The 22,860-nt window shown below is 40.0% G+C and overlaps 1 protein-coding gene across 1 annotated transcript in view; it reads right to left on the bottom strand.

Moving 5' to 3' along the window:
• Positions 1-1,784: 1,784 nt before the first annotated feature.
• The window catches only part of LOC109919927 (sodium- and chloride-dependent neutral and basic amino acid transporter B(0+)-like), a 42,502-nt gene continuing 21,426 nt past the window's right edge, over positions 1,785-22,860 (bottom strand). Inside the window, exons 8-12 of the mRNA XM_020519962.2 lie at positions 17,229-17,347; positions 8,637-8,736; positions 6,047-6,156; positions 5,535-5,705; positions 1,785-1,880 (exon numbers count right to left, since the gene is read on the bottom strand). Coding sequence (XP_020375551.2) covers positions 1,785-1,880; positions 5,535-5,705; positions 6,047-6,156; positions 8,637-8,736; positions 17,229-17,347 — 596 coding nt within the window. The remainder of the gene's footprint in view (positions 1,881-5,534; positions 5,706-6,046; positions 6,157-8,636; positions 8,737-17,228; positions 17,348-22,860) is intronic.

The raw sequence follows: 22,860 nt of genomic DNA, 5'->3' as shown, positions 1-22,860 counted from the left end.
AAAACTAGCAAGCATTGCAAGCAGCAGACTGCTGTGTGATATTCCTTCCTATAAAACCATTCCCACAATAAGATTACTCATTTCTGAATGTTGGTTACAACCCTGTTCAAAAATCAGGGAGATATACCTTATGACTACAAGCCAATCACACTAACATTAGTGCTAAGCAAACTCTGGAGATCATTGTCAAGGAGAAAATTACCTCTCACATGGAGAAACTTGAGTCATTAAAGGAAAGCCAGCATAGATTTTTAAAGGCAAAACAATTCTGAAAACCTTAATTGAAATTTTTGTTCCAGTGACAAAGAGGCATATACTACAGGCATTGCAGGGACGGCACATTTAGTGAACCCAATTTGTTTTCTTTTATAGCAATCTGGGAACTTTCTACAAGTCTACAAATTACTAATATTTTAACCTCAGGAGTATTATCTAGGTTAAATACATATTCCCATATTTAGGCAGAAATGTTCAAAGTTCAATTTTCAGCTCAAAATTTCAACAGGGAACGCAATTGGTCAGAAGCTGGCAGAACAGGTTCCAGCCAAATTTCCATCTGCCTGCCTATTATGCCTGAACTAAGTAGAAACAGTGGCTCAGTGGGTAGTACTGCTGCCTCACAGTGCTAGGGATCTGGATTCAATTCCACCCTCAGCTGCCTATCTGTGTGGAGTTTGCATGTTCTCCTTTTGTCTGTGTGGGTTTCCTCCCACAGTCCAAAGATATGCAGGTTAGGTGGATTAGCTGTTGGAAATGCAGGGATGGTAGTGGGTCTGGGTGGGATGCTCTTTGGAGGGTCAGTGTGAACTTGATCAGTTGATTAGCCTGCTTCCGGACTGTAAGGATTCTATTAGGATGGGTGCAAAACAATCCTGCCGATCAGATTTCTAAACAAAGAGATTTTTTAAACAGTTCAAAGATAGCTTCAAACATCATAAAGTACATTTGTAAATTATATATACTGAATGCACTGGGATTATTTTTTAATCATGTAGTTAGGTAAAAACGTTTCTCATTATGTTAATCATTAAGTCTATTGTAAATAGTGCAGTTGATTATCTCAGAACAGCAGTACTCATGCTGACTCCATAATTACATACAAATGTGTGGTTTCATGAACTAAATGCTTTCACTTACTTGAATTGAGAAAAGCGTAAGATGGCAAACAAAAGCACAAATGCAACAACACAGGATTAAAGTGTTACTGAATGTTTGCAGTGTCATTGACTAACAAGGAAAAACAGATCAATGCAATGCAGTTATCATGTAGATAGGCACATTTATTGTCTTGCAAGTGCAGATCTAGGATTGTTTCATTATCAGTACCGGAATCCATTTTTAGTTACATTATAGTAAGTATCTGACTTTTTAATTGTTCAAGAATTGTTGATGCTTTATTCTGCACGAAGAGCTCTTGATTTACTGTACGCACATAAAATGTGCCTGACTGTTGAGATACTATAAAAGAACTATAAACCATTTTGAGGATCAAGTCATCTGAATCAAATAAACAGTTCATTGAAACAATTCATTTATCATTAATATTCAAAATTCTGCCTCTTTAGTTATATCAGAAAATATGATTTTGAGTAGAAACACAGTGTTGATTTTGAACTATATCATGAAACAACATTATAGTCAAGTCTTTTGAAGTAATTTGTTTTATAATATGTTTTTCTTTACAAATTCCGTCTTCAATATAATTGATTACAAAATTGATGTATAGTAAACATAAAATCCTTAAAATTTGATTTTATTACGCAGTTAATAGAAGAATGTAGTTTTCATACATGGTCAGTCTGATGTTTGTACCTTTCCCCTCTGTTCATTTTCAAGAGCGGACCCCAGTCAGGAGCAGGTTTGCACGATGCAATAAATTTCTGTGCAAAGAATAAGAAAATGCTTGATAATTGGTAGATAATTTTTATTGATCTTAGCACCTAACCAACAAAAAAATCCTGATCAGGTCATATTTTAATTTATTCAAACTGATTTCTCAATGACATTTGAACAATCAAATACCCATAAAAGGCTTTCTCTATTTTCACAAGTAACTCGACTGTTCCTGTCAAAGTTCTAGGTAATAATCTCAGGATTAGTGGTAATGATTCATTGGGCTCCATTCAGTACATTACTAACCACACAGTAAGACAGAGAATAAATTAAGAAATAGTGGGAGTTTATTAGAAAGGTATGGTAAAGTAGGGCTGAGTCAGCGCTGCATCATGAAGTGGAGTTCATGCCTGAAAAATCTGTTAGAATTATTTGATGAGCAAATTAGAGCCAGTTGGCATTATCTACTTGGATTTCCAGAAGGCATTTGACAAGGTACCGCACAGGAGGCTGCTAAATAAGATGGTGCTAGGGCAAGGTACTGGCATGGCTGAGGATTGGCTGACTGGTAGAAGGCAGAGAGTGGGGGAAAAGAGGTCTTTTTCAGGATGGCAGCTGGTGACTACTGGAATTCCTCAGGAGTCGTCGTTGAGGCCACAACTATTCACGTTATACATTAAGAATCTGGATGAAGGAACAGAGAGCATTGTTGATAAGATTGCAAGTGACACGAAGATAGATGGAGGGACAGAGGGTGTTGAGGAAGTGGGGAGACTGCGGAAGGACTTAGCCAGACTTGGAGAGTGGGCAAACATGTAGCAGACAGAACACAATGTGGGAAAGTTTAAGGTCATGTGCTTTGCTCAGAAGAATAGAGACATAGACTGTTTTCTAAATGGGAAAAGGTTTTGGAAATCTGAAGCACAAATGGTCTTAGGAGTCCTAGTTAAGGATTTTCCTAAGGTTCACATGCAGGTTCAGTTGGCAGTTAGGAAGGCAAATTTCAATAGGGACAGAATACAAGACAGGGAAGTACTGCTGGGGCCATATAAGACTCTGATCAGACTGCATTTTGAATATTGGGAGTAGTTTTGGGGCCCATATCTAAAGAAGGATGTGTTGGCGGTGGAGCGCATTCAGAGGAGTTTCACAAGAATGTTCCTGGGGATGGAGGGCATGTCATATGAGGAGCGGTTGGTTCTGTACATGATAGAGCTTAGAAGGATGAGGAGGTTCACATTAAAACTTACAGATTACAAAGAGGTCTGGATATACTGCATGTGGAGAAGATGTTTCCACTACTAAAAGATACCAGGTCCCGAGCACACGACCTCAGAGTGAAGGGAAGACCCTTTAGAAATGAGGTGAGGAGGAATTTCTTCACCCAGAGAGGAGTGAATCTGCCGCAGAGGCCTGTGGTGGCCAAGTCACTGAGTGTATTTAAGACAGAGATAGTAAGAGGGTCAAGGGTTATTGGAAAAGGTGAGGGTTGGGAAACATATTAGCCATGTTCAAATGGTGGAGCAGACTCGATGGGCTGAATGGTCTACTTATGGTCTTAATGTATGGTAATAATCATAGAGGACACAAATCTATATAAAAATTGGGGAAAAAAATCTGATGGGCAAAGGTTGTTTATAAAATTATTAGAAAACGTTTTTAGGATAGTTTCTTAGAACAACATATTTGGGAGCTAACCAGATAGCAGCCTATACTAGACCTAGTATCATGTAGTCAATAGGATAAATAAACATGGATAAATAAATAAATAAAAATAAAAAAGGATAAATAGGATAAATGTTGCTCCTAGGTAGACACTTATAGGACCAACATTTTAAACTTAATGAAGAGCAATTTTAAAGGTAAGGAAGCAGTACATGCTAACTGGCAAATTAGTTTAAAGGATAGGTCTGTAGTAATTCAGTGACAAATGTTCAAGAGGATATTTTAGAATACACATACTAAATACATTCCAATGAAAAATTCCAAGGAAAGAACCACCATCTGTAGTTAACTAAAAAAGTTAAAGATAGAATGGCAAATGGTATGTTGGCCTTCATTGCGAGATGTTTCGAGTACAGGAGCAGGGATGTGTTGTTGCAGTTGTACAGGGCCTTGGTGAGGCCACACCTAGAATACTGTGTGCAGTTTTGGCCTCCTTTTCTGAGGAAGGATGCTCTTGCTTTTCAGGAGTGCAGCGAAGGTTTACCAGGCTGATTCCGGAGATGGCAGAGGAAAGATTGACTAGGTTGGGATTGTTTTCGCTAGAGTTCCGACAAATGAGGGGGGGATCTCATAGAGACTTATAAAATTCTAACATGACTGGGCAGGGTAGATGCAGGGAGGATGTTCCTGATGGTGGATGCATCCAGAACCAGGGTTCACAGAATGAGGATTCAGGGTAGACGATTTAGGATGGAGATGAGGAGAAATTTCTTCACCCAAAGAGTGGTGAATCTGTGGAATTCATTACTAAAGGCAGTAATTGATGCAAAAACATTGAATGTATTCAAGAGGCGACTAGATATAGCATTTGGGGTGAATGGGATCAAAGGTTATGGGGAGAAAGCAGGGTTAGGCTACAGAGTTGGACGATCAGCCCTGATGGTGAAGAATGGTGGAGCAGGCTCGAATGGCCGAATGGGCTTCTCCTGCTCCTATCTTCTATATTTCTATGTTTAAACTTTTCGAAAATGTATTTAATTGTGCAAAGATTAGTAGTGAGATAGCAGATTGGAAAGAATATAAATAAAGAATAATAAATGACTAAAAGATAAATACAAAGGGAAATTTAGAATAGAAAAAAAAGCTAGCTAGAAATATAAAAAGTTTCTAACGGTATTTTTTAAAAAGCGTTTAAAAAGTGGGCATTGGTCCTACAGAATGTGAGACTGGAGAATCAAAACAGAAAATAAATTGCTGGCAGATGTAATGAACAGGTATTTTGCATCAATTTTTACTATACAGGATATAAGTGTTACCAGAAATAGTAATAAATTTTGAAATGGAAGGAAAGGAGGACCTCAACAAATTATAATCACCAGAAAAATGTTAGTTAGTAAACTGTTGGAGCTGTGGGCTGAGGTGTCAGTGAGTTCTGATGGATTTCATTCTACGGTCATAGAGGAAGTGGCTAATGAAACAGTTGATGTGCTTTAATTTTCAAAAGTTCACTGGATTCAGGAAAGGTTCCATTATATGGTCAATTCATGAACAAATCTCATTTGCTGAAAAAAGAAACCAGAAAGCAGGAAACTACAGCCAATTCACTTAAAATCTACCATAAGTAAATTCTTTGGTGTTTGCATCAAAAACATCACTGCAAAGCTCTTAGAAAAATTCAAGATAATCATGCAATGTCAATATCATTTTGTGAAAGGAACATCATTCCTAATATCATTTATTAGGTCGATCTAGGCTGTGGTGGTCTGTATCTACCTCACATAGGCTGCAGCAATTCAAAATGGCAGCTGCCCATGAGTTCTCAAGGACAATTAAGAATGGGCAATAAATGCGAGCCCTGCCAGCAACACCCAAATCCCATGATCAAATAAACTGAGAGCTGTAAAGTGAGATTATGCCCGCTAGCAGTTTTTAAACCGGCACAGTAAATGGGCCAAATGGTTTTCTTCTTCAGTGTCATTCATTTCTCAGATTCAATATGAATAGTTGTTTCATACTTAAGATAGTTATACGGTTACCTCATAAATGTTGGAGCCCTTAGCTTGGGTAATTTTCACAATTGCCAGAATTGGAATCCAAATAATACAGAGGAGAAATATACACCAGCCAAACAGCACTGTCCACATTGGGTACTCAAACGATCCATAGCGTGGTTGGTGAAATGTGATAGACGACCAGAGTAAGATTCCCTGTTTGAAATGATTCCACAAAGATTAGATGTAGAATAAGCGAGCACGTGCATTGAAACAACACCACAAGAGCCAGTATCCCGTCATTAAGTCACCCTTTATTTAGACATGCTTAGTACATGACACTGACCCAGCTAGTTCTAAGCTGGCTCCAAGATGAGCAGAAACCCTGACACTGCTGTTTTTATCTGGCAGCCAGGGCTCCCTGATTGGACCAAGTTAACAGCCTCAACCAGGGAACTCATATTCTCTGAGATCCACCAGGCTGATATTGATCCAACCACTACACATACACATTCTTTTTTGAATCTTAAATCATTAAATGACGTAAACTTTCTTACCGTTATCAGGCAAGGAGTAATTAAAAACCAACATATTCTCCACCACAGCCAGAAGTACCAGCTCTTTTTACCAATCATCATTTCAATGTCCTCAATGAATCTGTTTCCCCCTGTGAAAGATAAGAAGGAAAAGATAATCACCATCTTTCTTTTTCAGGTGACTGCTTACTTCGGTTGTGTGACCTCTTTGTATAACACAAACATACATGCAAGAAAACAGTTCATCAGGGCTGCTGGAAAAATAACAGTGTACTTGTACTGAATACTGTTCACAATGCTTGAACCAACCAGCAACTTATGAGGTAGAGATACCATGTAAATATCTGTAAGTTATGATGTTTCTTAAATTCCTGGTGATGTGCACTGCTAAAGTAAATTCATGAAACTGACATCTTAGGTTAACCACTGCATGAATTTCACAAAGTTGTTGCCTGTGCACATTAACAAAAACGTAATTGTCTATGGCATATTTAATTTAAACATGAGTAACCTTTTAACAATACAATCACTAATGATTACCAAAGAATGTCATGTCCAGAAAGTAAACAATTAATTGTTGGAATCTCATTTCTTCACATTATGAATAATTTTAAGAAAGATGGTAAACATTAAATTTTAAAACTTCTTTTTTACTCTTATCTTTTAAAATTTTATCTTCCTCTTAATTCAATTTTAATGCCCTCTCTGCATCTGATTTGACATTAAATTTGCTAGCTTCTATTGATCCTCCTTATCAGATGTTCCTGTTTATTTCTCCAAATTTAATCACATTGAAGGACATACACAGCTTGCTCTGTTGTTCAGGTTTCAGCTCTTGCCACAGTATCAAATGGTTCATATCAAACACACAAATGATACCTCATGTGACAGAGACAAAGGCAAACTGACTCTCCTCATTTTTTGCAAACTATCTGCAGCTTTTGAGACCGGTGTCGGCATCCTACTTTTCCAATACCTCCCCATCATAATTCAGCTGGATACGTTTGCATTCGGTTCCCTTATTACCTATCCAGTTGGAGTCAGCACATCACCTCCAATGATTTCTATTTCTGATTATACACTACTAGTTCTCATGTCAACAAAAGGCACATCTTTATATGCTTCACATTTCTCATCTCCAGGCAGTTCCCAAAAATATTATCCAAAAAACATGTCAGGTTCTACTTACACAATCATGACAACCAACTCTAACATACCATCACTTCTCTCCAAACTCCATAGCAACATTGAGTGCTGGATCAGCTAAAATTTCCTTTAACTAAATATTGGAAATACCAAAGTCATTGGAAATACCAAAGTCACTCTTGGCCTCAAACTCTACTCCCTAGCTATGAAACAATCCTTCTCCCAGGCAACTGTCTGACACTGAACCAAATTATTCTTGTTGACCTTCCAATCATATACCCATCGCAATGCTAAAACCACTTCTTTGAACCTTCATTGTATAGCCTCACTCTACTATTACCACATCTCATCTGCTGCTAATATCCTTATTCATGCAGTCCGAATGATCACATCTAGAAGGAACAATGCATTCCTGATCAAGTTCCATAGTTCAAACCTGAGGCAATCTAAAATATTGCCCTCCCCATATCCTAACTTACATCAAATTTAATTCCCCTATCATCCCTGTGGTCATTGATCAATATTGGTTCATGATTAGCACCGCCTTAACTTCAAAACTCTCAACCTTAATTTCAAATTCTTCAATATCCTTCTCCTTCATATTTCTATCCTATTTTACAGATATACAATATTCTTAAATGTAAGTACTCCTCACTTTTTGGCTTTTGAATTTCTAATTTTTATCAGTTGCCATGGTCCCACACTAAATTCCCACCTTAAACTTCTCTTTCTCTCTTTCTTCCTCCAAGGCATTCTTATAACCTACTTCTTTTGCCAAGCTTCTGGTCATCCTTCCCAAGATCTCTGTATATGGCTCAGTATTTTTGAAGAACATTGAGACATTTTGAATGTTAAAAGCACTCTATTAATATAAATTGTTGCTTTTAATATGTGCCAACAGCAACTCTGCAGATACTTCTGTTTTTTAAAATTTAGTTGTGCATGAATAAGTCTAACGGGACGATTCAGTGAGATAGTCTGTACCATCAATTTCTGGAAAACATTTTAGATTGTTTTGTCATTAGAAACCCTATAGTGTGGCAGCAGGCCATTCAGCCCATCAAGTGCACACTGACCCTCCGAACAGCATGCCACACAGGCCAATGCCCCTACCCTAATCCTGCATTTCCCACAGCTAACCCATTTAACCTACACATCCCTGGATACTATGGGCAATTTAGCATGTCTAATCCACCTAGCCTGCGCATCTTTGGACTGTGGGACGAAACTGGAGCAGCTGAAGGAAATCCACATAGACACGGGGAAGATGTGTAAACTCCACACAGACAGTGGCCTAAGGGAGGAATTGAACTTAGGTCCCTGACGTGAGCCACTATGCTGCCCTGAGAATTGTAAACTGATATTTAGCAGTCACCAAACTCAGTTGGCCTATCTATTTGATTTATTCCAGCCCTGCAGAGGTAAAAATAAATCTTTGCATTGCATGGTACTGCATTATACTTACCATAAATGAAGATTATACCAACAAGTTCCAACGCAGCTGTTATAAGTAGAGTCAAACCAGTAGAGTAATGATCAAATAAGTGCACCCAGTAAATACCAGCCTAAAAACGTAATATTGGCAAAAATGTTAAGAAAGTCACACTATTCAAAATATTATATACATTGTACTTTACCAAATAAAAAAAAATGCTCCTTTGGGCTATGCTGGAGAACCACTGGCACATGTTTATCAGTATTCTAATATTTTCATTCGGGTGTCAAATTATTTGCTGTGTTTCTCTTCTGACAGACAGCACAGCACTTATAAAGCTAAAATATTTAGCTTGATTGGTTTATTTCAAGTCAATTTTTGTCAACATCGTGGAGCACTTCCTCTAGCATTAAATTCCATCATGATTCTCAACTACTCATAGTTGATACATCAAACTATGCAGAAAAGCTGTTAAATTGTCAGAAACTGCTGGAGAGCTGTTAATATTTATAATTAATGCATTCAATAAGTATGGAAGAACCAATGATCTACAAGGGGAGGTGATGGCCTAGGCTATTAATCCAGAAACTCAGCTAATGTCCTGGGGACCTGGGTTGAATTTTGCTACAGCAGATGATGGAAGTTGAATTCGATAAAAAAAAAATCTGGAATTAAGAATCTACTGATGATCACGAAAGCATTGTCAATTGTCGGAAAAACCCAATTGATTCATTAATGTCTTTCAGGGAAGGAAACTGCCATCCACACTTGGCCTGGCCTACATGTGACTCAGACCCACAGCAATATGGTTGACTCTCAATTGCCCTCTGAAATGGCCTAGCAAACCAATCAATTGCTACTATGTCTCAAAGAAATGAAACCAGATGGATCACCTAGCATCAACCTAGGCACCAGAAAAGACAACAACAGAGACAGCTGTCGACCCTCCTCACTAACATCTGGAGGCTAGTGCCAAATTTGGGACAGCTGTCTCACAGACTAGTCAAGCAACAGCGTGACATAGTCATACCCATGGCATCATACCTTATAAACAATGTCCCAGACACCACTATCACCATCCCTGGATATGTCCTGTCCCACCGGCAGGACAGTCTCAGCAGAGGTAGCAGCACAGTGGCATATGGCCGGGAGGGAGTTGCCCTGGGAATCCTCAACATTGACTATGGACTCCATGAAGTCTCATGGCTTCAAGTTAAACATGGGCAAGGAAACTTTCTACTACTCGAGCTGGTTGGGTGCTAAAGAACATAGCTGCTAGATTGAGTCTGCGGCAGGTGGTGAGAGAAACAACAAGAGCGAAAAACATACTTGGCCTCATTCTTATCAATCTGCCTGCAACAGATTCATCTGTTCATGACAGTGTTAGTATGAGCGACCACCGTACAGTTCTTGTGGAGACAAATTCTCATCTTCATGTTGCGAATAACCTCCATGGTATTGTGTGGCACTGTCACCGTAGTAAATGGGACACACTCTGAACAGTTCTATCAACTCAAGACTTGGTATCCATGAGGTGCAGTGGACCATCAACAGCAGTAGAATTGTACTCCAACACAATCTGCAACCTCATGTCTCTGCATATCTTCCACTCAACCATCACCATCAAGCCAGGGGATCAACCCTGATTCAATGAAGAGTGCAGGAAGGCACGCCAGGAGCAGCAACAGGCATAACTGAAAATGAGGTGTCAACCTGATGAAGCCACCAAATAGGACTATCCAAAGAGTTTGGATGCCAAATAGCATAAGCAGCAAGTGATAGGTACAGCTAAGTGATCCCACCTCCAGTGGATCAGATCTGAGCTCTGCAATCCTGCCACATCTAGTCGTGAATGGTGGTAGACAGTTAAACAACTCACTGGAGGAGGAGGCTCCACAAACATCCCCATCCTCAATGATGGAAGAGCCCAGCACATCAGTGCAAAAGATAAGGCTGAAGAATTCATAGCAATCTTCAGCCAGAAGTGCTGAATGGTTGATTCATTTCAGCCTCTTCCAGTAGCCTCCAGCATTACAGATACCAGTCTTCATCAATTCGATTCTCTCCATGTGATATCAAGAAATATTTGGAGACAATAGATACTGCAAAGCTATGAGCCCTGACAACATTCCAGCAAGAGGATTGAAGACTTGTGCTCCAGAACTTGCTGCTTCCCAAGCCAAGCTATTCCAGTATACTACAATACTGGTATCTATCCAGCAATGTGGAAAATTGCCCAGGTATGTCTTTACACAAAAAGCAGGACAAATCCAACCCAGCCAATTACTGCTCCATCAGTCTACTCTCAATCATCATTAAATTGATGGAAGGTGTCATCAATATTGCTATCAAGCAGCACCTGCTCAGCAAAAACCTGCTCAGTGACACTCAGTTTGAGTTCCTCCAGGGCCACTCTGTCCCTGACCTCATTACAGCCCTGGTTAAAACATGAACAGAAGAGCTGAATTCCAGAGGTGATGTGAGAGTGACAGCCCTTGACATCAAGGCTGCCTTCGACTGAGTATGGAATCAAGGAGCCCTAGCAAATCTGGAATCAATTGGTACCAGGGGGAAAACTCTCCAGTGGTTAGAGTCATACCTGACACATAGGAAGATGGTTATGGTTGTTGGAGGTCGATCATCTCACCTTCAGGACATCTCTGCAGGAGTTCCTCAGGGCAAGCGTGCCTGGCCCAACTATCTTCAGCTGCCTTATCAATGACCTTCTCTCCATCATAGTCGGATGTTTGCTGATGACTGAACAATTTTCAGCACCATTTGCGACTCCTCAGACACTGAAGCAGTCCATGCTGAAATGCAACAAGATCTGGACAATATCCAGGCTTGGCCTCTTAAGTGGCAAGTGACATTTGCGCCACACAAATGCCAGGCTATGACCATCATGAATAAGAGACAATCTAATCATTGCCTTTGACATTCAATGGTGTTACCATCACTGAACCCCCCACTGTCAACATCCTGAGGGTTACCACTGACCAGAAGCTCAAGTGGACTCACCACATAAACACAGTGGCAACAAGAGCAGATCAGGGGCTGGGAATACTGCAGTGAGTAACTCAACTCCTGACTTCCCAAAGCCTGTCCATTGTCTACGAGGCACAAGTCAGGTGTGTGATGGAATATTCCCCACTTGCCTGGATGGGTGCAGCTCCAATAACACTCAAGAAGCTTGACACCATGCAGGACAAAGCAACTCGCTTGATTAGCACCACAACCACAAACGTCGACTCCCTACACCACCGACGCTCAGTAACAGCAGTGTGTGCTATCTACAAAATGTACTGCAGAAATTCACCAATGATTCTGAGACAGCACCTTCCAAACCTATGACCACTTCTATCTAGAAGGACATGGGCAGCAGATATATGGGAACACCATCACCTTCAAGTGCCCCTCCATGTCACCACCATCCTTACTTGGAAATATATCAACATTCCTTCACTGTCGCTGGCTTAAAATCCTGGAATTCCCTCCCTAATTGCATTGTGGGTCAACCCACAGGAGGTGGACTGCAGCGGTTCAAGAAGTCAGCTCACCACCACCTTCTCAAGGGCAACTAGGGGTGGGAAATAAATATTGGCCAGCCAGTGATGCCCACATCCCACAAATGAACTTTTAAAAAAGTGGTTTTATCCTAAAGTAGTTGTCATCGGCAGCAATCACTCTCTATTATGCACGTTTGCCCACCTAAACTATCAATCATTCAACTATAACTTTGTTTTATCTCTCCTTAATAATCATAGAGGTACCATTATATTACAGAATGTTTCATATCAGTCACCAATTAATGGGAAAAATATAGTGAAGCACATTTTCAGAGTTCTGCCAGAGTAGATGGAGAGAAATATTTCCTACTGATGATGCGGCTGAGAAGCAGAGGAAGGTGTTTTAAGATAACTGGCAAAAGAACCAAAAGCAATGTAAATTTCATATTTTCTACAGTCAGATCTTGGAATTGGGAATGCACTGCCTGAAGTTGTGTTGGGGGCAGCTTCAACCATGATTTTTGAAAGAGACCAGAACCATTAATGAGGAAAAGGAAGGGGAGTTGAACTATCGAAATTCCTCTTGGCCTCAATGGGTGAAATGAACTGCTTAATGCTGTAACCATTCTGTGGTTCTGTGATAATCTTTCAAAAATAATAGCAACTATCCATATTACAGATATTTCTACTTTAAATTAATTCTGAATCTGAAAATAATTTATATTTACTGTCTGGCATGGAATTTGCTACAACTTGCATAAAGAGGAATGGGTACTGACACTCAGCTTGTTTACTCAGTTGCAACACCATGTGGGACAGCTATAAATGCCATATATCTTACATGGATAGAATTAACATACCTGATTTCACTATGCAGGACATATTCATTGAACTATATAAATATTTGAGTTGATTTTCTATGAGCAAATTTTCTGCACTTAATCAATATTTTTCATTCTCTTCAAGTAAACATGTCCACAAATACTCCAGGGTAGAAATCACTGTTAATGATATTGCTAGATAAATAATTAACCCCACTAAATTAACGTTAAAAATTGAAGAAAGCACATTAGGTCTTGTACAATAACAATAGCTTTCTGCTCATATATCGAATGCATATTTAACGATTTCTAATTGCCCATTTCTTTCAGCTAATCTCAGCGGAACATGCAATAGATCTGAAATGGATCCCTGTGAATGCTGGCTAATAAAGGGGCACTGCCACACATTAGTTATGTAAGCCAACAGGTAGAAATCAAATTGTGGCAGATTAGCCTAAACGGCAACAGAAGCACTTTAGAAGAATGGACCCAGACTGATAGAAAATCTTGTTACATCTAATACTTAAATATATTCCCAAACAAGCATCTGTTCAAATTTTTCAGATATTTCTGGGTGTCAGTGGGACAGCAAGTTGGTAGGGTGGGTATTTATCAGGAGAGTTGAGTTGGGGACTGAGACTGTGAGGCCAGAGGAAGGGGAGGAGGGTTAAGGGAGAGCGATTGGTAGAATGATGTGCTGGTGGGAGGTCGTGGTGGGGGAGATGCCTCTGATGGTCACAGGTGACTTCTAACAGAGGTCCCCTATTGCCCAATATCAACTGCTCCAGTAAAGGCTGCCACAGTACCCTACTGGTATGGACTGTGGGAAAAGCAGTGACAGAGAGATAAGCATTGGGGCAGCTGGTTAGATAGATACTACATTTTACGAGTGCCTCCTCACCTATCAAAACTGCCAGTGAAGTGGAAGATGGGGGCAGCACGTAGACTCTGAAATTTATTTGCATGATGTAATACATAGATTGAGAAATAGTGGGGCCAAGTTTGCATCATGGAGGGCCTTCAAACATCTGCGGACCTGTCTCTGGCACCCTCTTGTGTTTCACCTCAATAGTGTCCATCAGATGTATTGTCTGATAGTATGGAGATTTTTACGTGCATGTGGACGACACCCCACACTTTTTCATCATTGCCTTTGTCAACTCTTCCACTGTGGCTAAATTATCAGATTGGCTTATCTGAAATCCAGTACTGGATGAACAGCAATTTCCTCCAATTAAACATCGAGAAAACCAAAGCCACTGTCTTTTGGTTTCCGCTCCAGGCTCCATTTCCTCACTGAGTGTATCCATCTGCTGTTAACAATGTGAAATTAATCTAGTCTGTTTGCAGCCTTGATCATAAATTTCTGATCTCATTTTGGTGCCATCATTGAGACTGCCCATTTCCAATTCATTAAATAACCTGACTTTATCCCTGCCTCAGCACATTTGGAGCTGAAACCCTCATTCATGCTATGTTACCTCTAAATTTGACAATTCCAACTTACTTCTTGCTGGTCTCCCATAATAAATAATAAATTGAAGATTATCTGATACTCTCCTGTCCCTACCTTCACTCAAAGCGGTGGATAGAGTTGTTAAGAAGGCATATGGTGTGTTCGCTTTCATTAATAGAGGGATTGAATTCAAGAGCCGTGAAGTTATGCTCCAGCTATACAAAAGCCTGGTTCGGCCACATCTGGAATATTGTGTCCAGTTCTGGTTGCCTCATTACAGGAAAGACGTGGAAGCGTTGGAAAAGGTACAGAGGAGATTTACCAGGATGTTGCCTGGAATGGAGGGAAGGTCTTACGAGGAAAGGTTGAGAGAGCTAGGGTTTTTCTCTTCAGAATGACGAAAGATGAGAGATGACTTGATAGAGGTGTACAAAATGATCAGAGGTATAGATAGAGTAGACAGCCAGAGACTTTTTCCTAGGGTGGAGGTAGCTGTTACGAGGGGGCATAGTTTTAAAGTGAGTGGAGGTAGACATAGGGGAGACCTCAGAGGTAGGTTCTTTACTCAGAGAGTGGTCGGGGCATGGAATGCATTGCTGGAGAGGGTAGTGGAGTCGGCCTCATTAGGGGCATTTAAGCAGCTATTAGATAGGCATATGGATGATAGTATAACGTAGCGGTGGAGGTTAGATAGACCTTAGGATTAGGATAAAAGTTCAGCACAACATCGTGGGCCGAAGGGCCTGTACTGTGCTGTACTGTTCTATGTTCTAAAGCAAGTCTAGTTACTTCACGTTCCATCTACTCATTGACCTTCATTGACTCCCTGACAAGCAGTATGATTGTTTCCAAAGTTTCATCCTTATTTTCAAACTTCTCCATGTTCTCATCTCCCTACCTCTGTAATCTCCTTCAGCTCCACAATACTTTAAGATATCTATGCTCCTCTAATTCTAGTCTCTTGTACATCTCAATTTTAATAACCCAACTTTGATGGATATGCCTTCAATTACCTAGACCCCAAGCTTTGGACTTCCCTCTGTACAGTTCTTTGCCTCTTTACCTCATTTTTCTCATTTGACTCTGACTCCAGCATCTGCAATTCTTGGTATCTTTGAGATCTTTCTCCATTAAGTCATCTCTTTGACCAAATGTTTGGTCCTCTGATCTAATATGTCCTCATTTAAATTAGTTTCTTATTTTGTGATGCAACTTGAGACCCTGCAGTACATTAAAGGCACTAGACATGTAAGTTTTGTTTTAATGACATATCAAGTTGATCATGAGCCTGAAAATTCTGATTACCATGTCATGAAAGATAACACCAAATGTTCGGGAGGCATTGTTGCAACAATATAAAATAAATAAAGTTTATTCAAAGGTTCTCCATCAGCAAAACCAGATATTAAACTATGTTACTTATAGCCAAAACACATGTGGTACAGTCAGTGACTAGGCAAACTGCAATCATACCAGCCTCCACTTGATTCCAGTTATATCGTAAATTGAAGATTATGCCCTAGAGAAGCAGAGATCAAGCTCTCATTACAACTTCCCAAAACCTATCTAAATTTCCCAGTGCAGTTGTAAATTAGTATGTGAATGAAGTCAAACTCAAAAATTGATCACTATTATCAGAATATTATAGTAGCCGATTCCACTTCAGTTCGAAAACATTTTGAACTGGCTCACAACTGAAAAATCACTAGCTACCATCAGTTCTGAGGAAGAGTCACTTGACCCAAAACGTTAACTCTGATTTCTCTTCACAGATGCTGCCAGAACCACTGAACGTTTCCAGCAATTTCTGTTTTTCTTGTGAAGAATCCCTGTGTGGTGATGGGGCAGCAGATGTTTGTATTCATTCTGAACGTATAATTCGTGCCCACGGTATGTGCTGTTTTCTATGTCATTTATCCTTTACTCATGTTTCACCTTAAGAAGTTCTTAATGCAAAGAGGTTCTCCAGTTTTCCTGAATTTGTTCAATGGGGATTTTTTATATTTTCTTTGGTTTTACCTGGGTGTGAACATTACTGAAGCTTGCTGTGAATGGTACAGGATTACAGCATTAAGAGGTATTGTAACCATTTATGCTCACTTTCCTCATTTATTGTTAAATAAAACATTCTCTGAAAGTGGATGATGCTGGGCATTTACTGCCTAGCCTAATTGCTCTGAGAAGGGGATGGTGTGCTTTCACCTTGAATCATAACTGTATTTATGCTGATGATGTTCCTATGATATTGTTAAGCAGAGGATTTTGCCTGCGTAATCCAATGTTTCTCTCTAATGTACACTTGTCTTTGTCAGTGACACACTTTGTTAGTTTTTTTTTCCCCATTTACAATGCATCATATCACCACAGAGGGTCTCAGCACATGTTTGTGTGATTATTACATCAGCTTTAACTTGTCATCACATAACTTGACCAAATAATATGCATATTATAATTGCATGAACAATTTGCTAATTAGTGGTCACTTAAGTACCTTTTCACTGTGTCACTGTTTTTCTCACAGCCTATGCTAGTAGGGTACTGTGGCAGCCTGTATTGGAGCAGTTGGTGTTGTAGCTCTATATATGAACTACACGGTTTATCAGCCATTGAAAAAGTACTAAAGAATAGCATGTATTTTTACAGGTGGACCTTGATCAGTTATACTTATCTTAATCTTAGCAAGTGAAATCTCAAGAATTGTACCTTTCAAAGTCACATTTTCATTATAGCAGATTAGGCTCACTTTTATAAAAATATTATGTTTTAATACACACTATTTATGATCATTATATTTTTGATTTTAAGAATGACGTTTTATTAAAATGATTGGATTCCATACCTGTGTTGCAAATATGAGACCAAGGAAATAGAATGATAGACAAAGGACGATTACCACAGAAAGGTATCTTGATTGCATAAAATTAGGCAGTGCATCTGCTATACTTGTTGTAATTGTTTCTGGTAAAAAAAAATCAAATATCAGTAATTGATTCATATTCTAGATCATATGTATATTTACTGCTCTTTCTATGTAATCTAAAACAATGCAAACTGGAAGACAGAATGAGTTGCCTTGCCAAAGCCCAGAGTTCATTCCTCAAAACATGAAAGAATAGTCAGTTTTCATTTTATTACATTGGGGTTTTCAACAAGGGAAAGTTTCCTGGAGTCTGCCAAAATATAACTAATGTGCAGAGTGTGGTCATTGTACAACTTGTACTTTGTACTTTCAAAATTACATTTTCTGGTTTTGATTTTTGACATTTTTTGAATTTTATATTTACTCACCTACTTGTCATGCTTCCTGTTCATAATGTGCAAGACTTTGAATTGAAAAGGCACTTTCCTCTCAAGAACGAGTTTGACAGGTAGAAGTACATTTCACATACCTCCCGGGGATTGACTGAAAGGGATGCCAATGTAGCAGAATGATCAAAAGAAGCTGATTTTGTGATGCATAAAGTTGGCGTGTTGAGCAGGGGAAAGAGGTCGGGTCACAAGAAGATCACTGTGAATAAATGACTGAGTGTGTCTATGCGAGTCACATAAGCCAGCAACCTCTAAGCTTCTCACCGTCTCTCAGATGTTTGTTTCAGCTTCACGGTTTGGGGTCCCCAAGCTCTTTTCACTTTTATTTATATTGTTGCTTATTCCTTTCCTTCTTTCTTTCTCAAGTATAAGTTGTATCATGTGGTCTCTAGAGTCTGCTTCTTCTGCCTATATTGAGATATTGTGATTTTTTTTTAACTCCTGCCTTCAGTTTGCCCAGACTGCTTGTGTTTTGATCCAGCTGCTAATGATACTGGGATAAGCCAGGTCCCAGAGTGAGACCTTGGCTTTTATTTTTGTTGCTTTTAACCATGATGATTGGTCACTGAACATATTCACAAGTAGCTGCTAATGTAATTTCCACAAAATAACATCAATGTTCATTGCACATAAAGGGAAAAAAATGAACTACTTTTCACCATGAAATGGTCTTGTTACTAACATCAGAAATGAAATTTCAATCCTTTTACCCTCAGCAACAATCTTACAAATAGTCAAACCTCAGTGAAGGGTCATCCTGTTACACTTTAAAGTTCCTCGTTCAGCTGGTGTGGTTCATTTGGTTTCTGCAACTTTCTTTTTCAGATCAAATGCAAGGGTTTTCTTTTACTCTTTCAAAAGATGTGAGTGTCACTAGCTAGCCCAGAATTTATTGCCTACTCCAAGATGCCCTTGTGAAGGTGATGGTGAGCTGCCTTTTTGAACTGCTGCAGTCTATGTGCTATAGGTTGGTGTAAAATGCCATTAGGGAGGGAGTTCCAGAATTTTTATCCGGCAACATTAAAGGAACGGTGAAATATTTCCAAGTCAGGATGGTGAATGGCTAAGAGGGGGACTTGACGTGCTGGAATTCCCATGTATTTGCTGCCTGTGTTCTTCTAGATAGTAGTGGTCATGGACAATGCTGTCTGAGGAGTCTCAGTTAATTATTATTGTGCACCTTCTGGATGATACAGACTACTGCTACTGTATGTTAGTGGTAGAGGGAATGGGTGTTTGTATGGTGCGAATCAAGTAGGCTGCTTTAGCCTATTTGGTGTAAAGTCTCAAGTATTCTTTCAGGCAAGTGGAGGATATTCAGTTATACTCATGACTTGCACCTTGCAAATGGGGGATAGGCTTTGGTCAGTCAGGAGGCAAGTTACTCGGCAAAGGATTGTTGGCATCTGCCCTTAGCCACTGTAATTATATGAATAATCCAGTTCAGTTTCTGGTCAATGGTAACCCCCAGGATGTTGACTGAGGGGCTTCAATGATCGCTACTCCTTAATGAACATCAAGGGGTTATGGTTCGATTCTCTCTTGTAAGAGATGGCCATTATCTGGCACTTGTGTGTTGTGTATGTTACTTGCTCTTCAGTAGCTTCTTTTCCATTCCAGCAGTTTTCTCTTTCTGGAGTTTTCTTCGAAACCACTCAGGATATTTTCCCCAGCTCTGGCATCTTTTTGGAGACTGCTAAACTAACAGCTCGTTTTCACTCTGACTTAGCAGCCTGTGCATTTATTTACTTCACGTGGATTGCGGGCATTTTAAAAAAGCAGCTCACCACCACCTTCTCAACAGCAATTAAGGATAGACAACAAATGCTGGTTTGACAGTAACACTCTGACCTGTGAAAGAATTGTTTTTAAAATTAGATATTAATGAGCCAATCAAGATGATTGCAACTTGGAGAGCTTGGTTGATGTTTCCACACATCTGCTGCCCATTCTCTTCTAGGCATTAAAGGTTTGGAAGGCATTATTGAAGGAACTTTGGAGATTTACTGCGATACATTTTGTGGATATACACACTACTGCACTGGCGTAGATAGTAAAGGCAGTGAACATTTAAGTTGGTGGATTAGGTGATGTTATCTGCGCTTTAGACCCTTGCATCAGTTTATGTATTAAAAACATTTTATCCAAGTGTTCTTGTTGATGACGCAGACAAAGGTACACAGAATTCTCTTTGCAGTCAACTTGATTTTATTAATAAAATATTCCTTGTTAAAACACTATGTAAGCATTTCCCAAATTCCCACAATATTTACTCTCTGTCTAGCTCTACCCATCTGAGAAATAATACCACTCACAATGATCCACATGTTTGAACCGGTTCCATTGGAATCTCCTCCTTCTCCAATGTAGGGTTGGCACTCTTCCATGAAGTTGGGTCAGGCAGATCTTCTCCCTGGTCTATTTGGATTGCTGCATTGTCTTAAGGCACAAGTCTTATTGTAAGTCTTCTCTGCAAGTCTTTGCTGAGGCCTCACTGAGGGGTGTATCCAGATATGTGTTGCTTTCTAATTTTGGGCCCATGGTCACTTGGACAGTGACAACTAACTGGCTGCTTTGTCCTGGATGGTGTTGAGCTTCTTGAGAGCATTCAAAGTTGCTCTCTGTTGGGCAAAGAATATTCCATCACAGAAGCTGCTGGAAGCATCTGTGAAGAGAAATCAGAGTTAATGTTTCGGGGTCCAGAGATGGTGGCTAGGAAAATGTCAGTTTATATGCACAAGTTAGAGTGGGGGGAGGGGATAAGGACAAAATGACAAGTGGGGATAGAGCCCAAAACAAGAAAAGACAGTTGGACAGACAAAGGAGTGGATAATGATTTGGCTAGGAGGGTGAATAGCTGTTAATGGAGACTGTTAGTGGCTAGCAATAGGCAGTGTGTAATGGCAGACTGTGTGCCAACAAGGCCTGGTGTGTGGGGTTGGACGCTAGGGGACGGGAGAGTTCAGGCCATAAAATTATTGAATTTGAACTATCTTCTCTCTTTTTGGGCTCGATCCCCACTGATCATTTACTCCTTAACCCCTTCCCCCACCCTATCTTCTGCATATAAACCAACATTTTCCTAGCTATCATCAGTTCTGAGGAAAGGTCACCAGACTCAAAATGTTAACTCTGATTTCTTTTCATAGATGCTGTCAGATCCACTGAGCTTTTCCAGAAACTTCTGTTTTTGTTTCTGATTTGCAGCATCTGCACTTCTTTCAGTTTTAATATTCCATCACATTCTTGCCATCTGCCTTGTAGACATTGGATTGACTTTGAGGAGATAGGAGGTGAGTTACTGCCACAAAATTCCCAGTCCCTGACCTGCTTTCATAGACAATGTACTGATATGGCTGATTATGTGAAGTTACTGGTATCACCCAAGATATTGATTGTGCAGAATTCAGCAATGGTGATGCCATTGCATATCAAAAGGAAATGGTCAGATTCTCTATGATAACAGATGGTCATTGTCTGGCACTTGTAAGTCACAAATATTAATTGTGGCTTATCTAGCCAAACTGTTAATGTTGGCAGAGGCTTGTTGCATGTGGGCATGGATTGCTTTAGTACCTGAGGAATTGCAATTTGTATTAAACGTTATGTGATCACCAGACAAGATTCCTACTTCTGATCTTGTATTTAACAGAAGATCATTGATGAAGTTTCTGAAAATGGTTGGGTCTAGACAATATCCTAAGGAATGCCTGCAGTGATATTCTGGGGCTGAGGTGATTGGCATCACAACCATCTTTTTTTTGTTCTTGGTATGACTTCAAGCAGTCACGAGTTTTCCCTGACTCCTATTGACACCAAAGTTGCTGAGGATCATTGCTGTTACACTTGACCAAGTCTGCTCAGTGTTAAGGGCAGTAACTCTTACCTCACCTCTGGAATTCAGCACCCTTCAGTACTACATCTGGGATGCTTTGAGGTCCCATAGCCTTTGCGGTATCTAGTGCTTCCAGTTGTTTCTTGAAATCATGGACTGGTGTTTGTGTTGCTGGGAAGCCCAGGAGAAGGTACATCCACACAGCATTTCAGCCTCAAAATAGTTACAAATATTTCAGCAAGTTTGCACTGGTGTTTTCAGTTCCACCATAATTGCAGATATTAATGGATCATCCTTCTCCAGATTATTTGTTCAGCTTTATTCATGGTCTGATGTGGCAGGTCCACAGAGAATCCAATTGATCTGCTGGCTGTAGGATCACTGAGTGCTCTCCACAGCATGCTGCTTCTGTTGAAGTAAAAGCTAAGTACTGCAGCTGCTGGAAATCTCAAACTAACACAGAAAGAGCTGGAGAAACCCAACAGATCTGGCAGCATCTGTGGAGAAGGAAATATTTCAAGTTCAATAAGACTTCTTCAGAATTCAATGTGCAATGCTGCTACCACTGTCTAGCATGCACACAGTCCTATGTTGTAGCTTCAAGGTTAATACCTCATGTTTACATGTGCTTGCTGCTGCTCCTGGTATGCTCTTTCACACTCTTCGCTGAACTAGGGTTGGTTCGCTGCTTTAAGGGAATGTTTGAGTAAAGCATGTTGTCATACCATGAGGCTGCAAATTGTTGGTGAATACAATTCTGCTGCTACTAATGGTCAATACCACCTCAGTGTTGCTGAACAGAGACCTTGGAGTGCAGGTCCATAGTTCCTTGAAAGTGGACTTGTAGGTAGATAGGATAGTGAAGACGACATTTGGTATGCTTGCCTTTATTGGTCAGAGCACTGAGAGTAGGAGTTGGTGGGTGGGGTTGGGGGGGGTTCATATTGTGGCTGTATAGGATTTTGGTTAGGCCACTATTGGAATACTGCATGTAATTCTGGTCTCCCTGCTATAGGAAGGATGTTATGAAACTTGAAAGGGTTCAGAAAAGATTCGCAAGGATGTTGCCAGGGTTAGAGGGTTTGAGCTATAGGGAGAGGCTGAATAGACTGAGACTATTTTCCCTGGAGCATTGGAGGCTGAGGGGTGAATTTATAGAGGTAATGGATACGATGAATAGATAAGATCTTTTCCCAGGGGTGGGGAAATCTAAAACTAGAGGGCATGGGCCTAAGGTGACAGGGGAAAAATTTATAAGGGATCAAAGGGACAGCCTTTTTATGCAGAGGGTGGTGCATGTATGGAATGAACTGCCAGGGGAAGTGAT

The sequence above is a fragment of the Rhincodon typus genome, chromosome 19 (genome assembly GCF_021869965.1).
Source record: "Rhincodon typus isolate 14 chromosome 19, sRhiTyp1.1, whole genome shotgun sequence".
Classification (NCBI taxonomy): domain Eukaryota; kingdom Metazoa; phylum Chordata; class Chondrichthyes; order Orectolobiformes; family Rhincodontidae; genus Rhincodon; species Rhincodon typus.
The sequence above is the reverse complement of the archived record's forward strand: the minus strand, read 5'-3'. Positions and strand labels throughout refer to the sequence as shown.